General features: G+C 35.4%; 3 protein-coding genes and 2 long non-coding RNA genes across 6 annotated transcripts; 1 reads left to right on the top strand and 4 right to left on the bottom strand.

Annotated features, from left to right (window-relative positions):
* Positions 1–606: 606 nt before the first annotated feature.
* LOC135940501 (uncharacterized) lies at positions 607–3,121 on the bottom strand. The gene is made up of 4 exons (XR_010574882.1): positions 2,954–3,121; positions 2,669–2,886; positions 1,442–1,547; positions 607–1,381 (listed from the first exon to the last, which is right to left on the bottom strand). It is a non-coding gene; the product is annotated as an uncharacterized LOC135940501 (long non-coding RNA).
* A 3,458-nt stretch (positions 3,122–6,579) lies between these two features.
* On the top strand, positions 6,580–8,070 carry LOC135938508 (uncharacterized). Its single transcript, XR_010574662.1, has 4 exons — positions 6,580–6,750; positions 6,805–7,218; positions 7,278–7,421; positions 7,477–8,070. It is a non-coding gene; the product is annotated as an uncharacterized LOC135938508 (long non-coding RNA).
* A 14-nt stretch (positions 8,071–8,084) lies between these two features.
* On the bottom strand, positions 8,085–10,898 carry LOC135938507 (uncharacterized). Its single transcript, XM_065482170.1, has 4 exons — positions 10,688–10,898; positions 10,026–10,357; positions 9,402–9,474; positions 8,085–8,526 (listed from the first exon to the last, which is right to left on the bottom strand). The coding sequence occupies exons 1-4, from the start codon at positions 10,736–10,738 to the stop codon at positions 8,215–8,217; spliced, it is 768 nt and encodes a 255-aa protein (XP_065338242.1). The 5' UTR covers positions 10,739–10,898; the 3' UTR covers positions 8,085–8,214.
* Positions 10,899–11,145: 247 nt separating this feature from the next.
* Positions 11,146–19,233, bottom strand: LOC135938502 (maltase 1-like). Of its 2 annotated transcripts, none has more exons than XM_065482165.1 (10): positions 18,962–19,233; positions 14,577–14,756; positions 14,015–14,187; positions 13,559–13,684; positions 13,250–13,491; positions 12,784–12,982; positions 12,308–12,563; positions 11,578–11,776; positions 11,379–11,519; positions 11,146–11,317 (listed from the first exon to the last, which is right to left on the bottom strand). In XM_065482165.1, the coding sequence occupies exons 1-10, from the start codon at positions 19,194–19,196 to the stop codon at positions 11,248–11,250; spliced, it is 1,821 nt and encodes a 606-aa protein (XP_065338237.1). In that variant the 5' UTR covers positions 19,197–19,233; the 3' UTR covers positions 11,146–11,247. The 2 variants fall into 2 exon arrangements, with proteins under 2 accessions (XP_065338237.1, XP_065338236.1); XM_065482164.1 differs by lacking the exon at positions 18,962–19,233 and adding an exon at positions 16,785–17,091.
* A 1,623-nt stretch (positions 19,234–20,856) lies between these two features.
* Positions 20,857–26,319, bottom strand: LOC135939434 (maltase A3-like). Its single transcript, XM_065483824.1, has 9 exons — positions 26,146–26,319; positions 25,458–25,637; positions 25,242–25,402; positions 24,291–24,416; positions 23,993–24,231; positions 23,306–23,504; positions 21,756–22,210; positions 21,041–21,184; positions 20,857–20,976 (listed from the first exon to the last, which is right to left on the bottom strand). Exons 1-9 carry the CDS (start codon positions 26,291–26,293, stop codon positions 20,901–20,903), a joined length of 1,728 nt encoding a protein of 575 aa, XP_065339896.1. The 5' UTR covers positions 26,294–26,319; the 3' UTR covers positions 20,857–20,900.
* Positions 26,320–27,537: the final 1,218 nt, after the last annotated feature.

Genomic DNA, 27,537 nt, shown 5'->3' with positions numbered 1-27,537 from the left:
TGCAACCAAGTTTAAATTTTGGATAAGATTAGCAAATACAAAATGGAGTTGTAGATAATAGTCTTAAGTGAATAATTTATTCCATAATACGTAGAGTCTCTGTGGCCGCTATGCCAAAAGTTGTATATTTTTGTGTGTTTTTTAAACTCGATCATCTGCATGCTACATATTCTTGTTTATTCTTGCAATGGTCAATACAATAAATACATTAAATATAAAATTTAAAAGCAAGAAATGGCGAACAGCATTGGCAATATTTAAAATAAGCTCTTGCAGCTCATTTAACCATTTATTCAGAGCCTTATTTGCCTTTTTTGCATTGATTTTTCTCATTGCATTTAAAAATTAAAAAATAGCTACAATATTACGTCGAAAGAGTTAAAAATAAAAAGTAGATATTATGCAACCCGCGCTAAAGGGAAGCTCCACGGCACAGTATGAATCACTGAGCAAGGTGGATGTGATAGCAAACTGGTTGGTTATTTATATATATTTTTTGTTTATAATTTTTGGTAGACTTAGGACATTTTAGTATTTGAAATTGGAAAATTTTAGCTCTCATTGTTTGTAGAAATTAGAGTTGTCAACCAGCCGCAGGGGTCATATGGTCAGCCGCCAGCCACCGTGAATATAGCACAGCTGTGCAAGCCACACTGGTCAAAAGGTCGAAAAAATAGCCTACTGCCACCAAAAATTACTCACCGGAAACTACTAATGAAAATCAATTAAGCTTTGAGTTTCGTAGTGTTTATTTGGGGAAAGGAAATATGCTTCAAACCACAAGAAAGCGGAATTTGACTTTCAAAAATTATAAATTCTTTCAGAAAGCCTATTCTTTGGTTATTTTAGCTTTTATGAGGAATTAAGACATCATGAGTTGCGTTTTTTTTGGCAATATTTTCCTCTGGCACTGTAGATGGATAATTGCGAAACATCATCGCTTTAATTGCTTTATGAAAATCAGGCATGCGCCACGAGTACAGTAAAGCATTGAGTAATGAGCTGGATGAGGCCAACAGCAAGAAACAGTTGTAGGTAAAGTAAAGCTCAGGGTTTCTGTATTCTTCATGTTCGCGGCTGTCGTCCTTATTCGGGAGAGCGCCTTTCAACAAGAAAAATGTGCACACCATGTGCGGAAACCAGCAAATAACTTGGCACGTCAGAATCACGGCAACCATCTAAAAAAGAAAACGTCATTGAAATAAATTAAGTTAATTTTATTCAATAAAAAAATTTCCTTCATTGTTTTCGCGTTGTTGGTGAGTCGTGCGGCAACGACCCTGAGCACCTGGACGTAGATGAAAACCAGGCAGACCAGGTTTAATGCGTATGCAGGAACGAGGACGTAAATATGAAACGAATAGGTGAGGGTTAAAAGCGTCTAATTGAAAGAGAAAGGAGAAATTATTCAAATGGAGCTTTGTTGAAATGCTGGACTTACACACAAATTCGATATTCGTCCGTCTGGAAAGTTATTCCAGTAGATTGGCATCGAGCTTAATACAGTTGAAAACGTGAAAACGGCATATACTATACGATTTGCTAGCCTAAAAATAATTACAGCAAACTATTAATTTTTGTTACTGTAGGGATTTTTTTGATAAAATGTTGGTATGAATTGTTGCGTGATTACTCAGGCAATGAACTGAATGCTACAGCGAGCCATACAAAATTGGCATGTAAAGCTCTACTTTAAGTGACTGCCTCAAATATATTTTGTCCTTGAATAACAATTTTTAGTCTATTTTTAGTGAACATCTATGTTGATTTTACTAATTAAATTCTAAATTACTTTATATAAATGTCTTTGTCCCTCAAAAAAAATTATAAATTACGAAATTAAAAATCAGCATTTTTTTAAAAAAAAATCTTATAATGTTTTCAAACTTAATAAAATAATATTTTTTTGTTAAAATGAAAAATTAGATAGTGGAATTACAAAGTTAAATTAGAGCAGGTCATCAATATGCTAAAATAAAATAACGGTATTTTTTAGGAACATATTACAAAAAGACACTTGAAAAACCTAGTAAAACCATAAAGTTGAACGATTTTAAAGTGGAATGATACTGGGCAACAATTGAAAATTATTTAAATTGTTGGATGCCTTAAACAATTGACCGATAAACAATTGATCGAAAACAATTTGCATTATAAAAAAGGACCTTCCTACTGTAAAAATTCAAATTTTGCCAATTTTCTCCAAAATGTACAGTTCTTGAACATATTTTCTTGGCATATTCCGATTCCTCTGGTCGAGATATGTCCAATTGTGTTTGCCACTTATTGGGGAAACTCTTGGTTTTGAAATTAAATCGCATTTCAAGTAAGGAGACAGCCATTACCATTTGAAAAGCACGCTAACTTTCCAGCCAATTTTCTCAAAAAATTACAGCGCTCCTTTGGTCAATTTAGGCTTTAACTGAATCCTAAGGGATGAGTTTATGCATTGGCAACAAGCATTGTCTAGGCTTTTGCAGTATCATTATTCCTCTTTAAGCAACAATTTAATAACTCAGGTCCGGAGGAAGAAACATTTATTCTTCTTTTTAATTTTAAATGTTCTGAATTATGTTATCAATACATATTTCAATTTTTAGAAATTTTTTGCATATTTCCTATTCTAATTTTCTTCGGCGAATTAAAGTTTTTAAAGAAATTGATTTACCTCTCAGTGAGAAAGTTCTGGTGCAGCACAGGTTTCATGACGGACACGCACCGGTCGAACGCAATAATCATCTGCATGATATTGGAGGCGATGCACGAAGCCAAGACCAAAAAAATAGGCAAGAAGCAGTGGCAGAAATATTTTGAATAGGTGTCCTTCACATAATGCTGTTCCACGAAGGTTTTGTAGATTGCGTTTGCGGGGAGAACGATGCCGACCTGATTGTGAGTGAACAATTTTAATTGAAATTGAGTTGAAATAAATTAATATAAATTATTATTTTACCATGCAGTCTGCAATTGCTAGTCCGAGGATGAATTTGTATGAGGGCTTGTCAAGCGCCTTTCTCGTGGTCGCTGCGATGATTGTGATCGTGTTCACGCATATCGTGACGATAGATAAAGCGATCGCGGCAGCAAAGAGGCAATAAATTGAAATTGTATCCATGTTTTGTTCTGGTTTCTGTGAGGCAGTGGGAATAGCAACAAAATGCTATTTTCAGGCAAGACCTCCAACCAGGATATACGAGTTATATCTAACATACTGATTAAACTTATTTCCTTGTCCGTATCAAATTGATTCCAAAATTGGTGGATTAACTATATTTTTAATTCTAGAAAAAATCGCAATTAAAGGAAAACAATTTTTTGTTTTGTTTTGTAATAAGATTCTTGAGATTGAACAGGTTTTAAAATTACGCTTCGCATTCTAATGTGAAATTTTTACAAATTCATATCGAATATAATAAATTGTACCTTCAAATTAAATTGTAGCTGGCTACATAAATGTCGCTTTAAAGTGGGGTCATGAGGAGCCGATTCGAAGCAATCTGCACCAACTCACTCCCATCAGGGCTCTTCTGCCAGAAACTGAATGTTTAATTTAAATGACACAAATTTTGAATGCATTCAAAATTATTTTCTATGCTTTTTAATGTGCTCTACAACAAAAATAAGCGGAGTTTCCATTTTCTGTATTTTTTTTGTGATGCATTTATTTATCAATAAACAGAGTCTACTGATGAATTTACATAAAATCGAGGAATTGCGATCGGTGTCTTGCCGAATTATCAAACGGAATTACTACTACTTTCTTGCGGCAAATTATCTCAATAATTGCAGCGCGAAAATCAGGCATTCGCCACGAGTACCATAAAGCATTCAAGAAGGAACTGGACATGGCCAACAGCAAGAAGCAATGATAAATCGAGTAGATTGTGAGATTGTACTCATTATGCACGTTGAGGTTCTCTTTTGGTTGATCGTCGCTCAACAGCAGATACGTGCCTACCATATGTGGAAACCAGCAAACAGCTTGACAAGTCAAAATCACGGCAACCGTCTACCCAAAAAAAAACAGGGTTTGAGAAATATTTTTTTAGAATTATATTTTACTTTCAAGGGTTTCGCACTGTCTGTCAATCTCGCGGCAGCGACCCGGTATACCTGGACATAGGTGAAAAACAAGCAAGCGAGATTTACGGCAAACGCGGGGATGATGATGTAAATAAAGTAGGGCAAAGATAGCGTCAAGAGGACCTGTGGAACATTTATTAATTTAGAGGGTTTGGTTTTAGTCAGTGAATCATCATCATCAACTCACGCATGAGTAGAAAATTCTGTTGCTCGGGAAATTGTTCCAGTATATTGGCATTGAGCACAAGAACGCCGAAAATGCGAACACGGCACACACTGCAAAGTTTGCGAGCCTGCAAAAAAAATTTACTACAATTTCATTTTCTATTAATGGTTTTAATTACAGGGTTTAAATGACTTTATATGTAGTTTCGAACGCTGAGGCTGCAAGAGTTGCGGTAAATTAATAATTATATTAAATTTTTATTATCTTTAAAGGAGACGAGAAATTAATTAAATAAATATTATTAACAGTTTTAGTTTAATTAGTATCTTTAGTTAATTTTTAGGTAATATTGAATAAATATTTATACACTTCAATAAAATCACAATATTATTATAAACAAATTTAAAAAAAATAAATTACTAATTTTTCCCATACTAAAAATAAAAGTATCACCGAATAATAATTAAATATTTAAATAAGTATGTACTTTATTTATTACCTTTTAGTAAGAAAATTCCGATGCAGCACAGGATTCGTGATGGAAATGCAACGGTCAAACGCAATTACCATCTGGAAGACGTTAGAGGCTGCGAATGACATTAAAACCGGAAAAATAGGCACAAAGCAGTGGTAGAAATATTTTGAGTAGGTGTCCTTCACGTAGTACTGTTCGTACAAGGTTTTGTATATCATGTTTGCAGGGATGAAAACGCCCATCTGTTTGAAAGAGATAAACTAACTCACGAGCAGGGTCAATTTAAATAAATTTATACCATTCCGTCCGAAATAGCGAGTCCGAGGATGAATTTGTATGACGGCTTGTCCAGTGCCTTTTTCGTAGCTGATGCGAAAATTGTGATGGAATTCACGCAAATAGTGACTACGCCTATCGAAATTGTGGCAGCAAAGATGCAGTAATTTAAAAGTGCCGACATTATATTTCTCCTGTGAAATATGTATAATTTTGACTGGCCTAGGAGAGTGTGGAATGAATACTGACTATTTTAGGAGGTAATGCAAGAAACAGGAAAAGAAATATCTCTAGTATACATAAAAACCTGGTTCCTTGTTCCAATCAGAAATTTCAAAATCTAATTTTAAAAATAGATATTTTTGAAACCTAACAATTTTACGTGCAGATGTCTAAACGACACTGAACAGAATCAATCACAGAGAGTCCAAAACTTATTACCAAAAGTCCGCAAATATCTCGTGCACGAGAGCAATTATTCTAGCCAATGGAGAGAGGAATCCAATAAATACTCAAAAATTTAAAAGCTCTATCAAATAGCACACGGGGAATAGGAACAATAAAATACAGTAAAAGGCTTGGAAGAAGAGTAGGCGTAAGCAAAATCAATTGTTCTGAACTGAACGAGCGTGACTTTAAATTAAACCATGGAAGATGCATCAAATTTTTCTTATTTTATTAAAAAAAGGCTTGAGCAGAGTGGAAAAAATTAGAGGATTTTTCGTGCACTTGCCCTCTTGAAGCAAGTTTGGGGACGACAGAGCGAAACAGCAACCAAATAAAAGCATGCGTGGTGAGAGTCTCGCGAAAACAATTCAAATAGTACGTTTATTAAACCCTCTTCAAATTTTAAATATTTGAAGTGCTTGACGAGTTCCCCAAGGTAAATATATAGATTTAAATAGACGGTTGTTGGGAGATTCGTTTTTTAGGTTCCACATTTTTTATTCTTCAGAAATAATTTCAAATCACTTAGGCCAGTCACATAGAAACTGAACAAGGAAAAAGATTGACGTGTAGAAATTCCCGAAAAAAAACTGCTTTATGCTGACCCCAAATACATATATAGTTTTTTAGATTATACCGAATCGAAATGAACCATCGAGTACCTGCATTTGTTATTTCCCTCGTGACGAATGCGTGATTTGCAATTCAAAACTAACAAGACCAACTGTTTTGGAAAACACTGCCCTAAAACAGGAATAAATGAATGGAAACTAATATATCAAAAGTTGTGTCAAGTTTGTTAGATGGATTCAAAAGATGGCAGGATTTTTGTGAAGATTTTGAGTTGAACTAATTGTAAGAATATATGCAACCCGCACAGCGATACAGCTTTCCGACTCTCTGCAAGGTGCATGTGATACTTACTTTTCAAACATTTGTTTCTTAATTTCGTACAATGCTTTGTTCTTTTTAACAATCGTAAATTTGTATCTTAAATTACACCTAAGGCAATGAAAACTTTAAGCACGAAATGTACACACGGAAGTGGTCTTTTCCGTTTGTTTTATATATTTCACTTCCTGCGTAGTTGCTGATTAGATATTTAGTTTCATTCAGTGGTTCAGTTATATTGGATTGAAAAATGACGACTGCTTCGAATTATTGCATCCTCGCCGCTACGATTTTAATATCTATCATCACCTTAGGAGTGAACTCGATAACCATATTCACAGCGGCTACAAAAAAATCGCTCGACCGACCATCACACAAATTCATCCTTGGACTCGCAGTTTCAGATTGGATGGTGAATTCAGGTTTCAAAATCAACACATACGAATTAAACAATTTATTTTAACAGATGGGCTTATTCCTTCCTGCTGACATTATATACAAACTCCTTTACGAAGATTATTACAAGAAGGACACATACTCTAAATATTTCTGCCACTGCTTTTTGCCGATATTTTTTGTCTTGATTTCATGCACATCCTCCAATATAATGCAGTTGGTCATTGCGTTTGATCGATGCATGTCTGTCATGAAACCTGTGCTTCATCAAAACTTTCTTACAAAAAGGTAAAACAATATTTTTATTTAAAAAAAAAAAGGAAATTATTTATTGGAGAGGCCCATGACGCTTAATTACTTTAAAAATTTCTGTTGCAGAATTTCAAATCGTGTAGTATGCGCAGTCTTCTTGTTTTCCACAGCTGTCAGCTTTCTGCCGATGTTTTGGAACAATTTCCCAAACGAAAGAATATCCAAGTCTTGCGTAAGCTCCAAACATGAATAATAATTAAATCTAAAAAATAATGATTTCACCTCTCGCAGACTCTTTTAACCCTCACTTTGGAATACTACAGCTACGTAATCGTTCCGGTTTTTGTAGTTAATCTCGTCTGCTTGGTTTTCGTCTATCTACAAATATACAAAGTCGCTTCCAGAAGACTTAGAGACAACGCAAAAACGCTCAAAGTAAAATTTTCCTGATCAAGTAGAAAACTGGCTTGATTTTTCTAATTTTGTTTAGATGGTCGCCGTGATTCTGACTTGTCACGTTGTTTGCTGGTCTCCGCACATGGTGTGCAGGTTCTTCTTATTGAGCGATGCCCTCCCAGATGAGAACAACAATGATAACAAAGATTACGAGAATCCGGAGATCTTTTTAATTTATGATTGCTTGTTGTTGTTGGCTCTATCCAGTTCGTTCTTGAATGCTTTGTTGTATTCGTGGCGAACGCCCGATTTTAAAAAGGCACTAAAAGAGATTATTTACTGCAAGAAACAAAATTATCCGCTGGAACGAGATGTTGCGTCAACAAATGTTCACTCATGATGTCTCTCAATCAGTGGTTTAAAAATAGCGACTATAATAGCTAACTCAAAATTAATGTGAAATAATTTTAAATCTAATCTATAAAATGATATTTAGCTACCAAAAAATTGGTCTGACTTTTAGGAATACAAAACAAAGTGATTTAATTGAAAACCCAATTTTTGCTTGCACATTTAAAACTATTTAGCTTGAAGAACAAGTAAAAGCAGGATTTATAAAAATTGTTAAAAATTATTTGAAGTGAAAATTAATATTCAATTAGAAAAAAACCAATAAAATTATCACAAAGTAAAACTATAAAAAACCCCTAAAGTTCAAAACAATATTTTTATTAAAAAAAATTTAATTGATTCGATAATAATAATGAAATGTTCAATAAATCTACATGAATTATCAACAGAAGAAAAATAATATTATTTGTGCCAAACAATTTTAGCATCTGACGTTTTCTAGGGCATCGCACGCTCCTGCAATGGGGTTGAAGGCCATTCCCTCAGGGCACGTCTCGATCTCTTGGTTGAAGGAGCCGCCGTTTCCTTCACACCTGTAGTAGGAGAAGCAATCGTCGTGAACGGCGAACAGGCCCTCCCGCTCGCATACGAATTGACAGCCCTGAGAGCCATCGATGAACTGCGTGTTGCCAGGGCACGAGTAGATTTCGCTGCGGCCAGCCGACATGCACAGCAAATAGTAGCGAGGATCGCTCGGGTAGCTCACAAGACCAATTATTCCTCCACACATTGGCTAAAATGACATAATAATTAAAATAAATGCTATTTAATGCGGAAAATTTTGAAGGGACAGTTTGAAAAATGGAAATAATCGCGGTACATGCCGGTGTTTTGAGAGCAAATTTTCGCAGTTATCATGTTTTTATTTTTAAGAGGATCAAGTAAAAATAGGGCCAGAAAATGGCAGCCGAAATCTTTCCCTGGGAAAATCTTTTTAATGGTCATTTGTAACCGACCCTTTTTAAAGGTGAAAAATACACATGTTTGCTTATTAAAGCTGTTAAATAAATACCAGGAAATTATTTTTTACCCTTGATTGTTAATATTTTATAACTTTTCTTCAGCTTTAACTCTTTCTAAAATGCTAAATGAGCGAACTTTTAACAGACGTGCTCCTTTTATGTGCTTTTCACGTGTAATATTATGCATTATTAAACTTTGGCTTTATTTAGTGCTCTTGGGAAAATTTACAAATGAAATATATCAAAAATGCGTTTCCACCATCTAGTTTAACTGATGATGAAAAGAGCCAGAGACTCATCTTTCTCAGCACGTTAGTTAGACTTTGTTTCACAAGATAATGATCTATTTTAGTTTGATATTGTTGCAATAACTATATCGCCTTTCATAACACCACCTGCTCTTTTATCATAAAAACATTATTCACCGTGTTTTGTTTAAAATCAGTCAAATGTCGGCAATTTTCTTCTTGAAGATTTTAATTGATCTAATCGGTTTTTTATGTCGTTTCTTATCTCAAGCATTTAAAAACAAATTTAACTATAAAAAAATATTACTGAGAAAATATTCTACTACGGTCGCTGTGCAATCCTATCAGCATTGCAAAACACTTAATGATAAAAATAATTAAATATTTCTAAGACTTACAGGTTCACAAATAGAGTCATTGCTGCATCTGAATTTCTGGCTGTTGTACAAATTGTCTGTTGGAGAAGTGCATCTGGAGCAAAAATAATACAAATTATCTAAATTAAAATTCAAATATAAATGCGATAAATTTCAGTAGGGGCCAGATTTGCGCTAAAATTGGTTCACACTGCGCAGATCCAAGATTGCGTCTGAATGTTGGAAACAAAAAGCTCTCTTTGGATTGCCGTACGAGTGTCAAGAGTTTGTTTTTACCATCCAAAAGACACAATTAGTTAAGAGTAATGCGAATTATGTCACAATATTGACGAAAACTTAAGTTCTTTTCGCGCATTTTCACGTGATCGTTTTTTCGCGCCATACTCCATCGGACGCCATATCTGCGCGTCGCACGAATCTGTCCACCACTGATAAATTGTAAAATTATATAAAATATTTTTGTGCTACTTGTTTGTTTGATTGCAAATGCTATGAAATGGAGACGAAAATGGTGATTAGAATAATTAAAATATATAGGAATATGTCAAAAAATAAAATAACTAAGCTATATGGATATAAATTATCTTAAAATAAAATTTAGTCGATTTGCCATAAGAAACCTTTTCTCTTTGTAAAAACGCTGACCTGAAAGATTCGTAAGTTAGCGTGTCGTAGCAGATGTGGTAAATGTTGCAGGATTTGGTGTCGGGGAAGAAGCCAACGGAGGTGCACACGAATCCGAGCACCTGGCAACCCTCGGGCAGCAGCGAGGTGCAGGCCCGCACGGTCGAGTCACAGTAGGGCGCGGCGCCTGATGTCGACGTTGCGCAGTCCTCGTACTGCGGATTTTGGTATTCCTCGCCGATCAATTGACAGAAGACGAGGTGCGTGCAGTTGTTGCAGTGCACCGCTTGGTCCTCGCACGCGGGGTCGCTCGCCATGGGGGAAATCAGACCCCTGTACTCACACTCCGCGTCCTAATTAAGTATTAATAAACAGGATATACAATTTTTAATTAAATTGGTCAACTGAAATTGTCAAGATTAAATTAATCATTAGTCTTAATGTTTTTATAATCTAATATGTATGCGTTTGATTTATTAAAAAAATATAGTAAAAATGAAGATATCGAAAAAAAACATGTAAAATGCACTAAAATCACACAATTTAAAAAAAGTACTATATGCATTTTGATGATAAATACAAGTAAAATTATTTTTTCTTAACAATTTTCTAGTTTTTACTACCGTTTTTAAATTTGAAAGCATTTTAACAGCATTGTTTCTATTAATTAATATTTCCCTTACCTCATTGCCTGCGTAATCAATGCACTGGTACTCCGTCTTGCTGAAAATCATTCCATAGGGGCATTTGTGTACCGTCTGCTTGAATCCGTGAGCTTTAGATCCGTGGCACGTGTAAAATCTCGTGCAATCAGTTGGGTGAGAAAACACGCCATAATCCGTGCAAAGATCATTCAAGGCGAGAGCTGATCCAGACTTAAAGTAAAATTTTAAAAATAATTTTCATTAATATTCAGGATAGAACTCACCAGGACCGTAAAGAGGGCAAAGGTTTTTAAAATCATGTTTAATAAATGAATCTTTTCCTCCTAAGCAAAAACACTATTTATATGTAGATTTTTATCTGCCCTCTTTTGAACAGATTACTTCAAGCACTTGTTTTCAATTTAAATTTTTTGATAAAAATGTGCAATGACGTCTCTAAGATTATCAATGATAACTGCGTGGATAGAAATTCTTGATTGCGCTGTTTATATGAATTTATTTCTTAAAAGGCAACAAAATAAAACAACTATCAAAATGAGAAAATACTGAAAACACATCTATCTGCAAACTGGCACTTGTCACTCTACGTCTACTTTAAAGAGAAGAACATCAGCCTGATACGGTGACTGCCCAATGGAAGACTTATTCCTGCAATACAAAAAATACTCATAAACCAATAACAAGGGGAATTCCAGGAGAGGAAACTTACATAGATTTTCCAATAAATTCTTGTTTGCTGCTCAGATAAACAGTTAGCTCATCAGGTACGTCACTGAGGCTTGAGAGATCCACGTTAGCTGTTTCATTGGACATATTGATCACAGCCAATATTCCAGAATCGCCAAAAACCCTGAAAAAGGTGTTTTATAGATATAGACGTGAGATTTGAATTAAAATTCAGCTCCTACCTCGACATGACGAAGGTTTTTCCATCGTTGAACACCTCAGTGTGTAGGCCGCCCTTTAGAAAGGCGTCCGTTTTCCTTAGTTTGATCAGAGAGCGATAAATTTGTAGATGAGAAAATCTATCCTCTTGATCTTCGACGTTGATTCCGTTCAAGTAGTTTTGATTCACAGGAAGCCAGGTGCTACTGCTCTCAGAAAACCCTGAAACACAAAATTGAGAATTTAAGAAAAATTAATTCAACGTAAAATTTGAAATTGGTTAGCTGTTTTATTGAAATAATAATCTAAATCGTAAGTGAAATATTAGTATACTTAGAACTGTGAGTCACCCTAATTTTCCATCGTCAGAATTATTCAAATAGATAATTAAAATAAATGAATGGACAAAATATTTCAATGACATATTTAGTCCTTAAATCAAATTACAAAACAATGTTTATTGCGTGGATGGTATTATAATATTCAAAAGATATTCAGTGTTAATACAGTTTGAATTTTGAGACTTTAGCACAAATATATAAAAATATTCAGTCGTTTTCTAATTTAGTGACTTTGTAGCAATCTTAAAAAATATATATTATTAATTTAAAAAAAATATAATAGGTAAAATATAAAGTGTTTTAGTATTAAATTTTGTTTAAAAATGAAGCTGATGATACAAATTTAATTCTATTTAGATAGTGTTTAAAAAAATGCTTGGTTAAAATGAATTAAAATGATGAAAGAGCTCACCAGCATTCTTGTTGATGCTCCACTGCATGGGGCTCCTGGCCGGATCCCTGGAGATCTTCATGTAGTTATCCTGGCCCGCATTTATTCCTGCAGGGTCGACCGTCTGGTCCCACGAGAGGTTCACGTCCTCCATGCCGATCTCCTCGCCATAGTAGGTGAATGCCACTCCTGGCAGCAGCATAACGACCATGTTCATGCTGTCAATATAGTTCAGTCCGATTCTTGACGCGACACGGCCTTTGTCGTGATTCCCCAACTGAAAATTTAGTTAATAATATTAATTTTAAAAAAATAACAATTTAATTTTGGGTTATTTCTGCGTCAAAGTGTGATGAATAATTTTTTAAACTTTAAAACTTTTTAGCCCTTTGTTTCAAGTGAATTTTTATTTTTATTTAAAATAATTTCAAATGCGACGTTTCCTTTCTCTTGAACTATGATAACAACTAAGTTTTAGCGAGGGGTTTGAGACTTACGACCCAGTTCGGGCAGCCGCCAGTGGGTATCGCGTCCATCCAGCGGTCGATCAGCTCCTTCAGGTGGTCCGCTCTGGGATTCCGCTCCATCTCGCTCACCAGCAAAAAGTTGAATGGGAAATCTGCAATCGGCTGGTCTCCTTCGCCGTAGTATTTGACCGTGTTTTCCACCGTGTCGTAAACCTCAGCTATCAACAGTCTTAAACAGAAAAAAAATTAAAAATAATCTGAAAAGTGTGCAAAATTTTTATTTCTGAATCTTAATTACTGCCGAAATTTGGAAAAAATTGTTACCAAGCAACATTAAAATACAAATACCGACGAGAAATATAAATTTTAAATAATTTGTAAAAGGTATGGTGAAATTTTCACCATTTTTATGTAAGAAAATTACATGAAATTAAAAATTTTATTTAAACAAACTGCTACTGTGCAAAAATATTTTTTTCCATGCAAAATAAATTACCTAGGAATTTTGTCCGTCTTCTCGGAGTAGCTGTCGAGGGTGTTGCGGAACTCCTTCATGATGTCAAACACCTCAGGCAGACCGTGCGTGTAAATGTGGTCGAGAAAATCGTACTGCCCGGCCTTGGAGTCCTCCTTGTGCGAGTGGGGCTCGTCCCTGAGCTGCAGGTCCTCGAAAAGGTGCGGCACGGCGTCGATCCTGAAGCCGTCCACGCCCATGTTCAGCCAGAACTTGAGCACTTGCTGAAATTCACACGCGAGAAGGAACACCATAAATAGTGCAAAGTGCTGCTTGTTGTTTGTTTAGCACCTTCATGGCGGAGACGACACGCGGGTTGCGGAAGTTCAGGTCAGGCTGGTCCTTGGCGAACTGGTGCAAGTAAAATTCGCCCCGCTCGCTGCTGTACTCCCATGCCGAGCCACCGAAAACACTGATCTGGTTTGGAAAAATAGGGAAAAATTGTTTTAAAAATATTATGTTGATTATTTCAAGCAGATAACTTTACGATTTTTATAATAAACTTTTGTTTTTAATAAATCCTCAAATTTTGTTGTCAAATTTGCATAATTTTAAGCAGATAAAACCGTCAAATATAAAAAATTAGCAATATCCGAAATATTTTTAAGCAAATTATACTAATTACAATTTCACGCTATAGTTTACTATTTTTTTGATTAAATGCGTCCAACCTATCAGTAAAAAAAATTACTTTTTTAAAAAATTATGCTTTTCATATATTGTTATCAGATATAGAAATTTTATTACCCAATTATTTGGTGGTTGTGGCACGTATCCCTCTTTGCCGGCCTCTGAAACGTTTTTCGGCTTTGCCCAAACGTAAAAATCAGTGAATGGCTCCTCTTTTTTGACAGACATCTTAAACCACTCGTGCATGTTGCTCGTGTGATTTGGTACCAAATCCAAAATCAATCGCAGCCCTAAAGAAATTAAAATTAAGTCCAGAAGTCATGAATTTATAATTTATCTTGCGATAGAAATAAGAATTACTGTGACAAGGCTTACTAAAGAAGGTAAGAAATTTTTTTTTAGTACATAATATAGTTTACTTCTGACAACCAGTTTAATTTATTTAAAAAATTAATTACAAATTAAAAATGTGTAATTTATAGATAAAGAAATTATACGAAAATCAACTGTGTTTGTTAAAGTAATTAACTTATAAATTTATCTTTAAAAAAAATAAATATGAAAAACAGAGCTTTAAAATAAATGGCACAAAACAAAATCTGAAAGTTTCATAGCCGGTGCACAGTCTTATAAATGTGGGCCACGTTTTTATTCCCCTGTTGTTCAAAATTTTAATTACCTAAAAAGTGCATTTCGTCGATCAAAGCCTTCATGTCTTTCAAATTGCCGAAAACCGGGTCAATGTCTCTGTAGTCGGAGATATCGTATCCGAAATCCTTCATCGGCGATTTGAACACGGGCGACAGCCAAATGGCGTTCACGCCGAGCTTCGAGATGTATTGCAGTTGGGAACGGATGCCTGCGAACAATAAATAATTACGTCAGCAACTTTTCTGTTTGTCTTCGTTTTCCCTTGACTCCTATTTAATCTTGTGAAGTCTTATGCAATTTTTTTTGCAAATCTGCAAAACTATTATGCGTCTCTGTGTTTTTAAACAACAATAACATCTTTGTTATTATGCCAACCTCTTATAAATAATGAACATGCTCGTTTATTTTTTCCAATTTGAATTTAATTTCAGGCAAGTACAATTTTAATTTGCTTCCACGCTTTTGTTGTTGGTGTTAAAATACTATCCGAAGTGTCCCGACCCAACGATTAAGGACAAATGAGATCGACTTGTCGGCACTTAATTATCATGAGAGGTCAAAAATTGAACTTGAACTAAACTACTTGAACTTTTTACACTTGGCAGAATATTTTTGCGACGTGACCTCGTGTCTGGCATTGCTGATTTTTATTTTTAGTTTATGGTCAATTCTGATGGATATCTAAAAAAAAAAAATCAAATTCAATCTGGAGCAGGCGCCAGGTGATGAAACTTGTTTGTGTTCCGTGTTGAGAAACATTTAAGTAATGAAATTCTCTGTTTGACGCAACCATTTGAACTTCTAAATGTAGAACACACACCTAACACGGAGAAGATTTTTTAATCGGTTCTCGTTATAAACAAAATGTGGTATATTTTTTGTTGTTTTCAAAAATTGGAAAGAAAGACTTTTTTAGTTTGAAATGTGTACCCTGAGAAAGCAAAGGAAAATCCAAAGTGCATTCTCACAGCACGTCGCGTCTGTCACTTAGTTTATTTATGGAATTGATGCTGAATGCGCGTCTCTATTTCTAACAAAGTAGAGCGAGACCAGTTGCTAAATAAACTGTCACTTTCTGCAGCACACGACCGTAAATAAGAGGAGAATTAAAGCGTTATTTCACTGTTTATTGACTAATGGGAAATATTTTGGATGTTTAATTTAAAGATTTGCATGCAGCAAACATTCTGAGGTTGATTTAGCTCATGACTTTAAGAAAATGGATTATTTCTATAAATTAAAAACTAAATTTAGTAGGGTTTTCGGATTATTAAAATTAATAATTTGATATTTTAAATATAAAATATTTTAATCAAAATGGAAGCTGAATTTATTCGTAATTTTTATTTAAATCATACGGAAATGTCAATTATTCATCTGTATTGAGCATGCAACGTAGAGGCCGGTAGAGACATTTTACTTAGTTCAAAAAGATATTTAATATTTTACTCGTGTAAATTCAAAGTGCGCTCGATATTAGCATTTATACAGTTATTTTTAAGTTTTCCTCCAATCTAAGATGCTTTCGATTTATATTTTTTATGACCAAAAAGGCATTTTTCTCTATATAATTGAAATATGAAAATTCTGTACATCACAGAAGGCTTCCAAGAGATGACATAATATGACAAAGTTAAGAAATTCTTTATTCCAAAAGAGGCGTACTGACCCCCCAATAAAACAAACATTATTTGGCTAAAACCGGTCTAGACCAGACACTTGAAAGTTTTGAAAAAATGCTGACAAAAAAGATGACTCACATTTTATTTTTCTTTTCAGGGTGACAATGTTGAGCACATATTAGGAGAGCAAAATGAAATATTTAAAAAAAATCGAATAAATCACTGAATTTCTGCTCGTGAAAATTTCTGGTAAAAAGTGGTAGGGCAGATTTTAATTCCTGTTAAATCATTTCCCTAAGGAAGAATATACCAGTTTAAAAAAAATAGAATTTAAATTTTGAGACAGCTATAAATAGTTCAATTATAATTTTTAAAATGATTATAAAAGAAAACGAAGCAGGGAGCAGTGTATAATTTTGGTTGCGAGCACCACAGGACAACCTTTTTAAGCTGAAATTCGGTAAAACAAATACGAAAAAGCGTATAATCGCAGTCTGAGATTCGTCGAGCTAAAACCTTTACAAACAAGTGGCGTCAAAACACCTTGGATTGCATCACCCGAAAATTCCTTAGATTCACCAAATAAAAAATAAAATAAAATAAAGAAACCCCACCTGGCTGGGAGACGGGTTGCTGCAGGAGGTCCATTTTGCAAAATACGACCTTAGGGAAGAGGGCGACGTCTGGCCCTTGGACGACGCAGCCTGGCGACGCGGCGACGATGGCCATGGCGCCGCAGAACATTGCCAGCCACCAGAGCACCACGCCGAACGTGATGATCATACGGAGCCGGACCCAAGAAGGGTCGTTTTCCGTCTTGAGCACCTCGTCCAGGCTGAGCGACACCAGCGGGAGGGCCCGCTTGTTCAAGGGAAGCAATGGCTCGTTCTCGTCGTCGCCCGCCATCTCCGCTACTTTACTGATCGACTGAGATCGACTGACGAGTGACTCGAGACTGACAGCAACGACGCCCAATGCAACTGATTTTATGAACGCAATCCACCCCCACGACCGGCAGCAGATTTTTCGATTCCAAGGCGACCGAACGAACGCGACGCGTGGCCCGCACTGACCTGGCTTAACACGTCTCTCTACAGCGCACACGTGATCCCCAAGCCCCAAAGGCTTGGTTGCTCTTTGGTTTACTAAATAAGCTCAAATATTTGTTCTCGAGCAGCAACGGCAGGATTTGTTAAATAAAGAAGTGAGAGTAAAATTTGTTGATTGAAAACAGTTTTGTTTGACAGGGAAAAATAATGTGTTAAATATTTGGAGGAAAACAAATTTGGGATTCATTTCCCAAATTTAATAATCGTAATTATTAAAATAATTATGTACAATTTAAATGAGATCACGGCTATTTGTAAGTAAACAATTTGAAAGCCATGAAATTTTCACTTGAACTTTAAACCTACAATTGTATGATAATGAACCTTTGACATTACTTGAGGCGCAGTTTGTCAATTTTTTTCTCTGTTGCCGTTTGGTGGTACTACAAATTTTTTTATGCATAGTCAAGCACGTAATATTTTAAATTTGAAACATGAAACGTAAAGGAATGAAATTGTTGAAAATATTTTAAAGAGCTTAAATTTTCTGGGAGGTTTTTGTTCGCTCAAAGATGGTCAAAATATTTTCATTGTGCCACGTAAACCACATTTTCTTCTATCCAGATTAAAAAAAAAACATGATAAAAGTCGTGAAATTAAAAAAAAAAACGCCTGGAAAAAGATTAAAACAAGCTTTGTAATTGCAATCATAAAGAGTGAAATTTTAATCCTGATAGAATTTATTTCGGTTTCAACTTTAAAAATCAATATCGATTAAATCTACTGACTGTATTTTATTATAAAATATAAGAGTCTTTATTATGATTTAAAAATAATTATACGAAAAATTTATATAGCAAGTGAACCATTTAATTGTGATTGGAAATTTGAAATATTTGCTTGGACAGGAAACTTAAATAAAATTTAATGGAGTAAAGTGAAATTTGATGGGAAAATAAGATCTACTTGTGTAAACTAAATAATATTTTTAAATCAAACTTAAACTTTTATAGTTAAAGATTATTTCTTTATTGAAAATGCCATCAAGCTTCGTAAACAAATTTACTGTCGGTTCCACCGTGAAAAATTTTCATTATACAACAAAACAAAATTCTCAAAAATTAGTTAAGAAAGCATTGTTTACTTTTTCAAAAGGTTCGAAGGTTTCATTCTTGATTTTCCTCTTATTCAGTCAATATTTTCACTACATAATTGGAAAATAAAAGCTTACCCATTCTTTAATTTTTTCACTACAGAAGAACAGAAAATAGAATTCATATGAGGAAATAACTATAAAAACGATATTTTGTTAAAATAGGGAGACAAAAATTGAAATTGTAAAAACAAAAAGGATTCCAATATTTGTAAGAAATAATTTAGTTCTTTTTTTATAAGAAAATACCTTTTTAAACAGCATATTGGAAATTTTAAACCTATGTTGACAGATTAAATGGCTCAAAAATGCATAATTCGTCCTCATTATATGATCCCTTGACGGTAAAAAGCAACAGTAAAAGAAAAAATTAATTCTTACAATTTAAAAAAATCATTTTAATTTTTTATTTAATTTATTTGTGCCCCGTCACCATCACCCAGCGCTTCTGGAATTTCTTTATATCGCAATGCGACGCTGCCCGGCGCCTCCCTACGCGACTGTGTAATTTTACTACACACAAGAGTGAGTGCGGCGTTGTTTAGAGTTGCGTGTGTGTGTGTTTTTAAGTTGTAGTACGCTCTCTCACCATTGATGTCTCCGATGCCGTTGGCAGTGGTGTCTTTAAACGAGCGCGGGTAAACCTGGTAGACGACCGCGGAGCGCCACCACTGGGCGCCGGCGTCGAGCACCACGAGGTCACGCCGAGGTCGCGGCGGCTCCCCTTGTGCAGAGGTCACGGGCCGCTTTTTGTCCAGCGAGCTGCCCGAGGCCGAGTCGTTCGTCCTCTTCAGCTTGCGGCTGCGCAAATCCATTTTGTACATCTTGCGAATCGGCGGGGCTGAATACCAGAGCAGAGCAACAACTGCGGCGAGCGAGATCGCGGCTCCGACTGACACGCCGGCGCGAAGCTCGCGCGCGCGGCAACAAACTCGTGCCGAGCCCAGAGCGGGAATATCAATTTTCAGCCCGAGAGCTGCACAATGGGGCCTGCTCGGTGAGCGGAAAAGAGCTGGAAATTCAACAGCCGCGGCGGATCGGGTGCCATCAGGTTTTCATCACCGACACTTAACACGTGTAATTGTGTAAATTTGCTCCGGCGTCGCAGTCAAGCCGGCAAGACGAGAGCCGCGATCTCGTTTCTTCTAGGCTATATTTATCACGCCTTTAACAACAGAAATTTTGCTCTGCTGGCTCTTTGATATTTATTTAAAAATAAAAAAAACACTCGCAAAATCTTATAAAAATTGTGTAATCATCATTTTGCCCTCTATTTCGGTAAGAATTGTGAAATTTGGTTCATTACGCCCAGTTTCAGTATTTTTATTCAATTAAAAGGTATTTGATGCTCTTTTTTCATATTAATTTTGATTAAATTAAAATTACACAGTAAATTAAAATTTGTGAAATTTGGTTCATTACGCCCAGTTTCAATAATTCGTCCTGGTCCCGGTAAAATTGCGCAACTTTCAACGACCAAACGCGAATTTCCTTGTTGCAAGAAAATGTCAGCAATCAATTCGACAGTTAAAATTTGGGTGATTGTTGAGCGTTGCGCAATTTTGCCGGGACCAAACGAATTGATGATTTTATTTGCAAAAATAATATTTGAACAGGCTAATAATTGTATTCTATACTATCTTTTTCAAATGGTTGCCCAGTATTAATTTTAAGTGAATTATTGGAGAAATACAAAAATTGAATTTTCGTATTTTAATTAATACAGGGTGATTTTAATTGTTGGATGCATTAAGCAGTTAATCGAAAAACAAATTGTTCTGCAATTTGCAATAATCAAATAACGACCTTGGTACATTAAAAAATAGTTTTTTGTTATTTCTTCTCAAATTAACAGCGCTTTTGACCACAATTTCTTGGCAGATTTCGATTTCTCTCGTTGATATCTGTCCAACAGCGAGGGAAACTCTTTTTTTATGGAAATTAAATAGGATTTCAACTAAGGAGACAGTAAAGAAGAAGTTTGAAAAGAATTAGCGCTTACTTTGCAGCCACTTTTCTCAAAAATTGAAATGTTCCATTGGTCAATTTTGTCTTCAACCGAATCCTAAGGGATGTTTTCATGCACTGGTAACCAGGAATTTCCAGGCTTTTGCAATATCAAACCTCTTTAATTTGTTAACCACACAGTTATTATGAATATTTGTTAAATAATCAAATTCGCAGCAATTATAACTAAATAAAATATAAGATTATCCCGAATTTCTACAAAATTATGTGGTCAATTACTTTTTGCTTATTTTCGTTTCCCCTAAATTTCCTCTCTTGCGAAATAAATACTGATTTTCAATCAAAGAAGACAGTTCATTTGAAACTATGAAGATAATTTTGTTATGAGCTCTAAACGTAACTATAACGGCCAATCTGAGCTCCTTCTCATTTTTATTTTAAATATTCAAAGTGAAGGTATAAATTAATATTCACATATTTCAAGCTCATGAACACTTTAAAAGAGAAAGATGTATGTATTTGATTAAATCCTTAAATTTATTTAGCACAGTTTCTGAGAATTAAGCCAAGGCGTCGTAGATGATAACAGCGGCTCCGCGAGCAGACAGGTTCACGCTGGACAGAGAGATCTCCTCACTGGAAAGAATGAAATAATTTTTGTATAAACAAGGATTTAACTACAAAATTAAATATTTCGTACTTTTCCACGTAAACGGATTCCAAGCTGCCGGTGTAGTAGGTACCGATGGCCGGCAACGTACTGCCAGGGTTAGCATCAACAACCTGAGTGAAATTATCCATGTTGACCAACACCAACACGCTTGGATTTCCAGAAGGAACCTCCCTATAAGAATTAGAAAATGATTAGGGAGATTAATTCTTTAAATGCTCTTGTGGTATTTTGTTATTTGCAGTTTGGGAAATTTATGTGGTTTTGAAAGAGCTGTTGCTTACCTTTATTTGAATAATTTCTGTATTAAAAATACAATTTATTTTTACAACTAATTTAATAATATATTTTTGTTGCAATTTTAGAAGAACAAATATGATTACGAAGGAAAAAAGATAAATTTGACAGCCATATTATCTTAAAAAATATATAAACTAATTGACCAGTTGCATAAACCCTTAGTTATTAAAGCCGCCAACAGATGGCGCAACCACAAACTTTTTAAAAATTTTGTTTTAAGCGGTTTTAAGGCATTTCTGCTGCGATTTCAGACTCAATCTAGCTATTTTGATTTTTTATAATTAATTTGCTAATTTTTGACGTGCTGAAAACCAAAATCGGTTCAGCCATTCGCCGTAGAAACGTTGAAAAAGATTTTTTTATTTCAAAAAATAGTCAATTACTTTTCTTTTCAAAAATTGATAGTTAAGATTAGTTGGCTTTTGGCTTAACTAAATTTTCTTACCTGACAAAAGCAAAGACATTGCTGTTGAGGGTGAGCATCTTGAACTCTCCAGTCTGAACCGCGATGATGTCCCTCCTGGCTGCAGTCAGCTTCTGGTAAACCTTGTAAGGGCTGACGGCGGCCGCCTTCTGCGCCTCCAGGTTCAGCGTGACGTAATTCTCGTTGATGGGCAGCCACGTGGTGCTGCCCGCGGTGAATCCGGCCATGCTGTCGGCGCTCCACTGGAACGGCGTGCGCTCAGGGTCTCTGGAGAAGCGCCAGTACTCGTCGGGGCCGGCTTGGCACCCTGAAGGGTCCACGGTGTCCTCCCAAGAGATGAAAGTGTTCTCCATGTTGATCTCCTCGCCGTTGTAGGTGACGCCTGTGCCGGGAAGGAGCTGGCTCAGGATGATTGCCGACAGGCCGAATTCGTTGCCGAACCGACCGGCCACGCGCGGCTGGTCGTGGTTGCCCACCTGAGAAACACAATTTTTGTTGTCAGGGTGGATTTAAATATTGCATGAAATATATAGTACTAGTTAGGAAAAACATTGAAATAAAATTCATCTAATACTTAAATAAATCCTACGAAATTTAAGTTAAAGGTTTTGCGGCTTTTTATTTTTATGCCACAAGAGAGTTGAAAGATTTTATTTTAATTTGAAGCAAAAGATCTGCATGATCAACATTTTATATTTTTGATGTTTTCTCAGAAAACTGAACTGGAAGACTGATTATATTTTTCCCTTTTAAAAATCCATAATAAGTCACCCTATGTTTGGAGTGAGGTAAACCCTCATACCCTGCATATGCACAGTAATATCATATTTGGATTTGTTTAAATTAAAAAATATAGAAAAATCGTAATAAATTATTTGCTCGGAAAAAGATCAAAATATGATACATATTGTTGGATGAAAAATATATGTGTTTATTTCATTTTTAAAAATTCAAAATGTTTTAAAAAATCTTTAAATACAGTAGCATAAATCGATAATATGTATAATTAAAGTGGAATGATACAGGCCAACAATTGAAAATTATTTGGATTGTTGGATGCCATAAACAATTGATCGATAAACGATTTGTTCAACAATGTGCAATAATAAAAAAGTAAAAATTCAAATTTTGCCAATTTTCTCCCAAATGTACAGTGCCTGAACATATTTTCTTGGCATATTCCGATTCCTCTCGTCGAGATCTGTCCAACGGTGTATGCCACTTATTGGGGAAACTCTTGGTTTTGAAATTAAATCGGATTTCAAGTAAGGAGACAGCCATTACCATCTGAAAATCACGGTAACTTTCCAGCCAATTTTCTCAAATAATTACAGCGCTCCTTAGGTCAATTTAGGCTTTAACTGAATTCTAAGGAACAAGTTTATGCATTGGCAACAAGCATTTTCCAGGCTTTTGCAGTATCATTCCTCTTTAAATAAAATACAAAGTGTTTGAATCAATTCTAATTTTTGATCTTAAAGAAAAAAATTATAAACCGCAGGAAAAGGTGTAGGAAATTGTCTTCTAAATTAAAAGAGAGGATTTTGAGAAGAGTGTGTGGTCAAACTCACCACCCAGTTGGACCAGGCGCCGCTGGGCAGGTAGTTGAACCAGTTGCTGATCACGTTGCGCAGGCCAGCAGCGTCAGTGTTGTTGTTCAGGTTGTTGATCAGCTCGAAATTGAAAGGGAAGTGGGCGCCGACGTGCGTGCCATTGCCATAGTACAACATGGTGTTGGTGATGTTCGTGTAGGCCTCAACCATCATGACTCTGGGGGACGGGGAATTGAATTGATTGATTATCATATTTTTTATTGAACGCGATTAATCTCTGAAAGAAGTGAATATCAATTTATGAAGAATATTATTACGTTGAATGTTACCTGTACCAAAATTTATTAATAAAAAGTAAAAATTTGGTTGAATCACTATCAAAAAACCTTTGTAGACATTGTAGAAATATTTAAGTTAAAATATATTTATGACATTAAAAACGTTGTTAGCTATTTTATAATTTAATTAGAAAATATTAATTAACTCTGTAATTTTAACAATTTATAACTAAGACGAAAATTGTATTGATTTCTTGGTATTATGTACACGTTATCAATTCATCACGATCGCGGGTTCATAGAGATAAAAAGAGTACACTCGACAGACAGCAGTATTATCTCATCGTCCGTGAATCAAAAGATCAACCTATTTCGGTAAGAATTATTTCTCGATTTTAAGAATGTGTTATTGATACGCGAGACTTACAAGGAACGTCCCAATTCACCCTGCTTCTGGTCGACGACATCTCTGAATCCGTAGATGAGGCTGTACAGCTCGGGCTGGTCCTTGGTGTAAATGTGCAAGAGGGAGCCCCACTGGTCGGGGCCGTAGCTGGGGTCGTTGCTTGGGGGCTCGTCGGGGAAGGTTTGGTCCTCCATCAAATGGGGCACGGCGTCCAATCGGAAGCCGTCGGCGCCCTTGTCCAGCCAGAAGCGCAAAATGTCCTAATTAAATGCGGCATTAGGGGAAAATTTAATTATTGGAATGTAAGGGTATATTTTACGTTCATTTCCTCCACGACCAGGGGGTTGCGGTAGTTCAAATCGGGCTGGCCAGCGTGGAACTGGTGCAGGTAGAACTGTTGCCTCTCCTCAACCCATGTCCAGGCTGGACCGCCAAAATTGCTGAGCTATAAATTTATTTAATATTTATATGGATGATATTTATATTTTTTTCGTTTTTGAATGGACATCAATAAAAATACTAATTTTTAAACATCTTTCTTACGTTTGAAATACCTTTTTTTCGAAAATAGGGATTTTTTCCAGATTTCAACACAAATAATTTAAAAATTAAGACAAGTGTCTAAACACCATTTATCTAACTACTGAGAAGAACAAATTTATCTTACTAACTATTTATGCTGATCTAGAATTGGCAAATCCTATCAGGAGTAATAATTTTTCCATTTTAAAGTAATTAATTATAACATAAAAAGAAAATTTTATTATAAATTTATTATGTAGTTTGACCAAATTTATCTTATTACAAGGAAAACAACACTACAATTTGTTACTATTTGTTAATTCAATTTGAACCTATTTTATTATAGTATAATGGGGACACCTGTAGTGAGAATACAATGGTGCAAAAACATTTCTCTCTCAATTTTTTGTATTTAAAAAAATGTTAAATGTCCAATTTTCCAGCAAGAGTTATAATGAATTATATGAATAACAGAACAACCAAAATTGCATGAGAAGAATTTTGACAGATTGACTAAAGATTAAAGTATGCAAACTTCGAAGCTGATTTTTTTTTGCAAATTTAACCGGCTAGTTGGAAAAATTATATGAGAACTGTAACATAATTTTCAAAACAATTTAATAAAATTTACGATACTTTTTGAACAGTATTTTTATTTCATAGAAAAAAATCATTCCATCTTTGTAAATCCCCAAAAATTATTTTTAATTAAAACGCCTCTTAAAAATGGTTTTAAAATAAAACTCACCCAATTGTTGGGAGGAATGGGCGATCCAGAAGCGTTGACTCCCACCGGGTCCTTCCAGGTGTAGTAGTCGGTGTACGGATCTTCCCTGGCCTTGGAGCGAATGAACCAGTCGTGCTCGTCGCTCGAGTGGTTTGGCACAAAATCCAGAATCAATTTAAGTCCTGGCAACAAATTTAAAATTCTGCTTTTTTTCTTTTTAATTCAAGTAAGCCGCACCTCGGGCTCTGCAGCCTAGGACGAGGGCGTCAAAGTCAGCCATGGTGCCGAAAATCGGGTCGATGTCCCTGAAGTCAGAGACGTCGTAGCCGAAATCCTTCATCGGCGACTTGAACACCGGCGACAACCACACGCCGCCGATTCCTGTCTCAACGAAGTGGTCCAGCTTCTCGATTATTCCTAAAGAGCAGTGGTGGGAAAATAAAATGTAATTAAACCCTTGTTTTAAAAATTGCAATTTTCAAGCTGATAAATAAATCAGGCCATTCGACTGCGTAAAATTAAATTTAAATTAATGGTCTCTGCTATTACTAACGGTTTTTCTTTGTTTGTTCCTTTTCTGGCTGGTGTTTAAGTAAAGCAGATCTGATTTTAAATTTACAATTAATTATTGATATGATATTTAAAAATTTTGTTCTTTATTTTCCTGATTAAAGTTGCAGAATAACGAAGAAAAATTCTCAATGGTGATTCTTTATTGTTAGTAAAAAAATCAGAATTTGCAGTTTAATTATTTTAATTTGACCTCTGAAGCCTCCTTCAACAAACAGAAACATGATGCAGAAATGAATATGCAGTAAAGTTATGATATAATCACTTGGAAAAACTAATAAAAAATAATTGTCTACTTAACCTCTCAAAAATCCTCAACTCTATCAATCTTTATACATATATGCCAATTCTTAACCTGGAATATCGCCGATTCCATCGGTGCCTCCGTCCTTGAAGGACCTTGGGTAGACCTGATAGATGACGGACTTCTGCCACCAGTCGAGCTGCGCGTCGGCCAAGGCTGCGAGGCCGAGCAGGAGAAGCGCCGCTACTGTTGCCTTCATCCTCTTCCTATAAGGTGCTTTTCGACAATGTACTCATGCGGCGTGCAGTTCGCGCTTTTTTATACCCGCGCGATTGCGTGGCGTGAGCGTTTTAATCGCTGTCACATTTGACTCGGTTACTTAATAATCTCGACACGGCTGCCATGCGTCGTTATATAATTTTATCTCGACAGCAGAGGAAAAAAAGCAGGAGTCAAGTGGCGGCAGCTGCTGCTCGTCCGCGCGTCTCATTCGTGTAAGCCGTGTTCCTGTCGTTACTTTGCATGATTTTGCATTTTCGCCAAGTGTCTTACGACCGCGAATCTCAAGCTATAACTTTGAGTTCGATCAGGTGGGGAATTTTGAGATTTGTTGCTGAGCGATTTTCTCAGTTATCACTTAGTTTCATAATATTTTGTAATTATCAAAATTATATTGATATTTATATTATAATTTCATTTAAAGTGGAATGATACTGGGCAACAATTGAAAATTATTTGAATTGTTGGATGCCATAAACAATTTGTTCAACAATTTGCAATAATACAAAAGGACCCTCCTACAGTAAAAATTCAAATTTTGCCAATTTTATCCAAAACTTACAGTGCTTGAACATATTTTCTTGGCATATTCCGATTCCTCTCGTCGAGATCTGTTCAACGGTGTATGCCACTTATTGGGGAAACTCTTTGTTTAGAAATTAAATTTGATTTCAAGTAAGGAGACAGCCATTACCATTTGAAAAGCACGCTAACTTTCCAGCAAATTTTCTCAAAAAATTACAGTGCTTCTTAGGTCAATTTAGGCTTTAACTGAATCCTAAGGGATGAGTTTATGCATTGGCAACAAGCATTTTCCAGGCTTTTGCACAATCATTCCTCTTTAAAAAATAAAAGTGGATATATTTCTATAACTGGCGATTTATTTTACAATGCTAGAAATTTAAATTATTTAACAGTAAAATAATTTTATAACTCAGTCATTCTGCTAGTAAAACACATTTTTGTAAATAAAAGTAATACTCTAAAAATAATTTGATGTTAAACCTAAATCTAAAAAATTTCTAAAATTTGGAAAGAGCTCAATGTTTTTCACAGGTTGCTATTTAAACTGTCGAAAAAATGGCTCCAAATAATCAATCAGGATTTAGTTTATCATTCAGGAAATTAACCATAATAATTCGCATAGTTGGATAGATCGCGACGAGTGGTATCGAAATCAGACAAAAAATTAGTGACAAATCCTTTTTAGTTTCTGATATTATA

The sequence above is a fragment of the Cloeon dipterum genome, chromosome 3, assembly GCF_949628265.1.
Source record: "Cloeon dipterum chromosome 3, ieCloDipt1.1, whole genome shotgun sequence".
NCBI classification, from domain to species: Eukaryota; Metazoa; Arthropoda; class Insecta; order Ephemeroptera; family Baetidae; genus Cloeon; species Cloeon dipterum.
The sequence above is the reverse complement of the archived record's forward strand: the minus strand, read 5'-3'. Positions and strand labels throughout refer to the sequence as shown.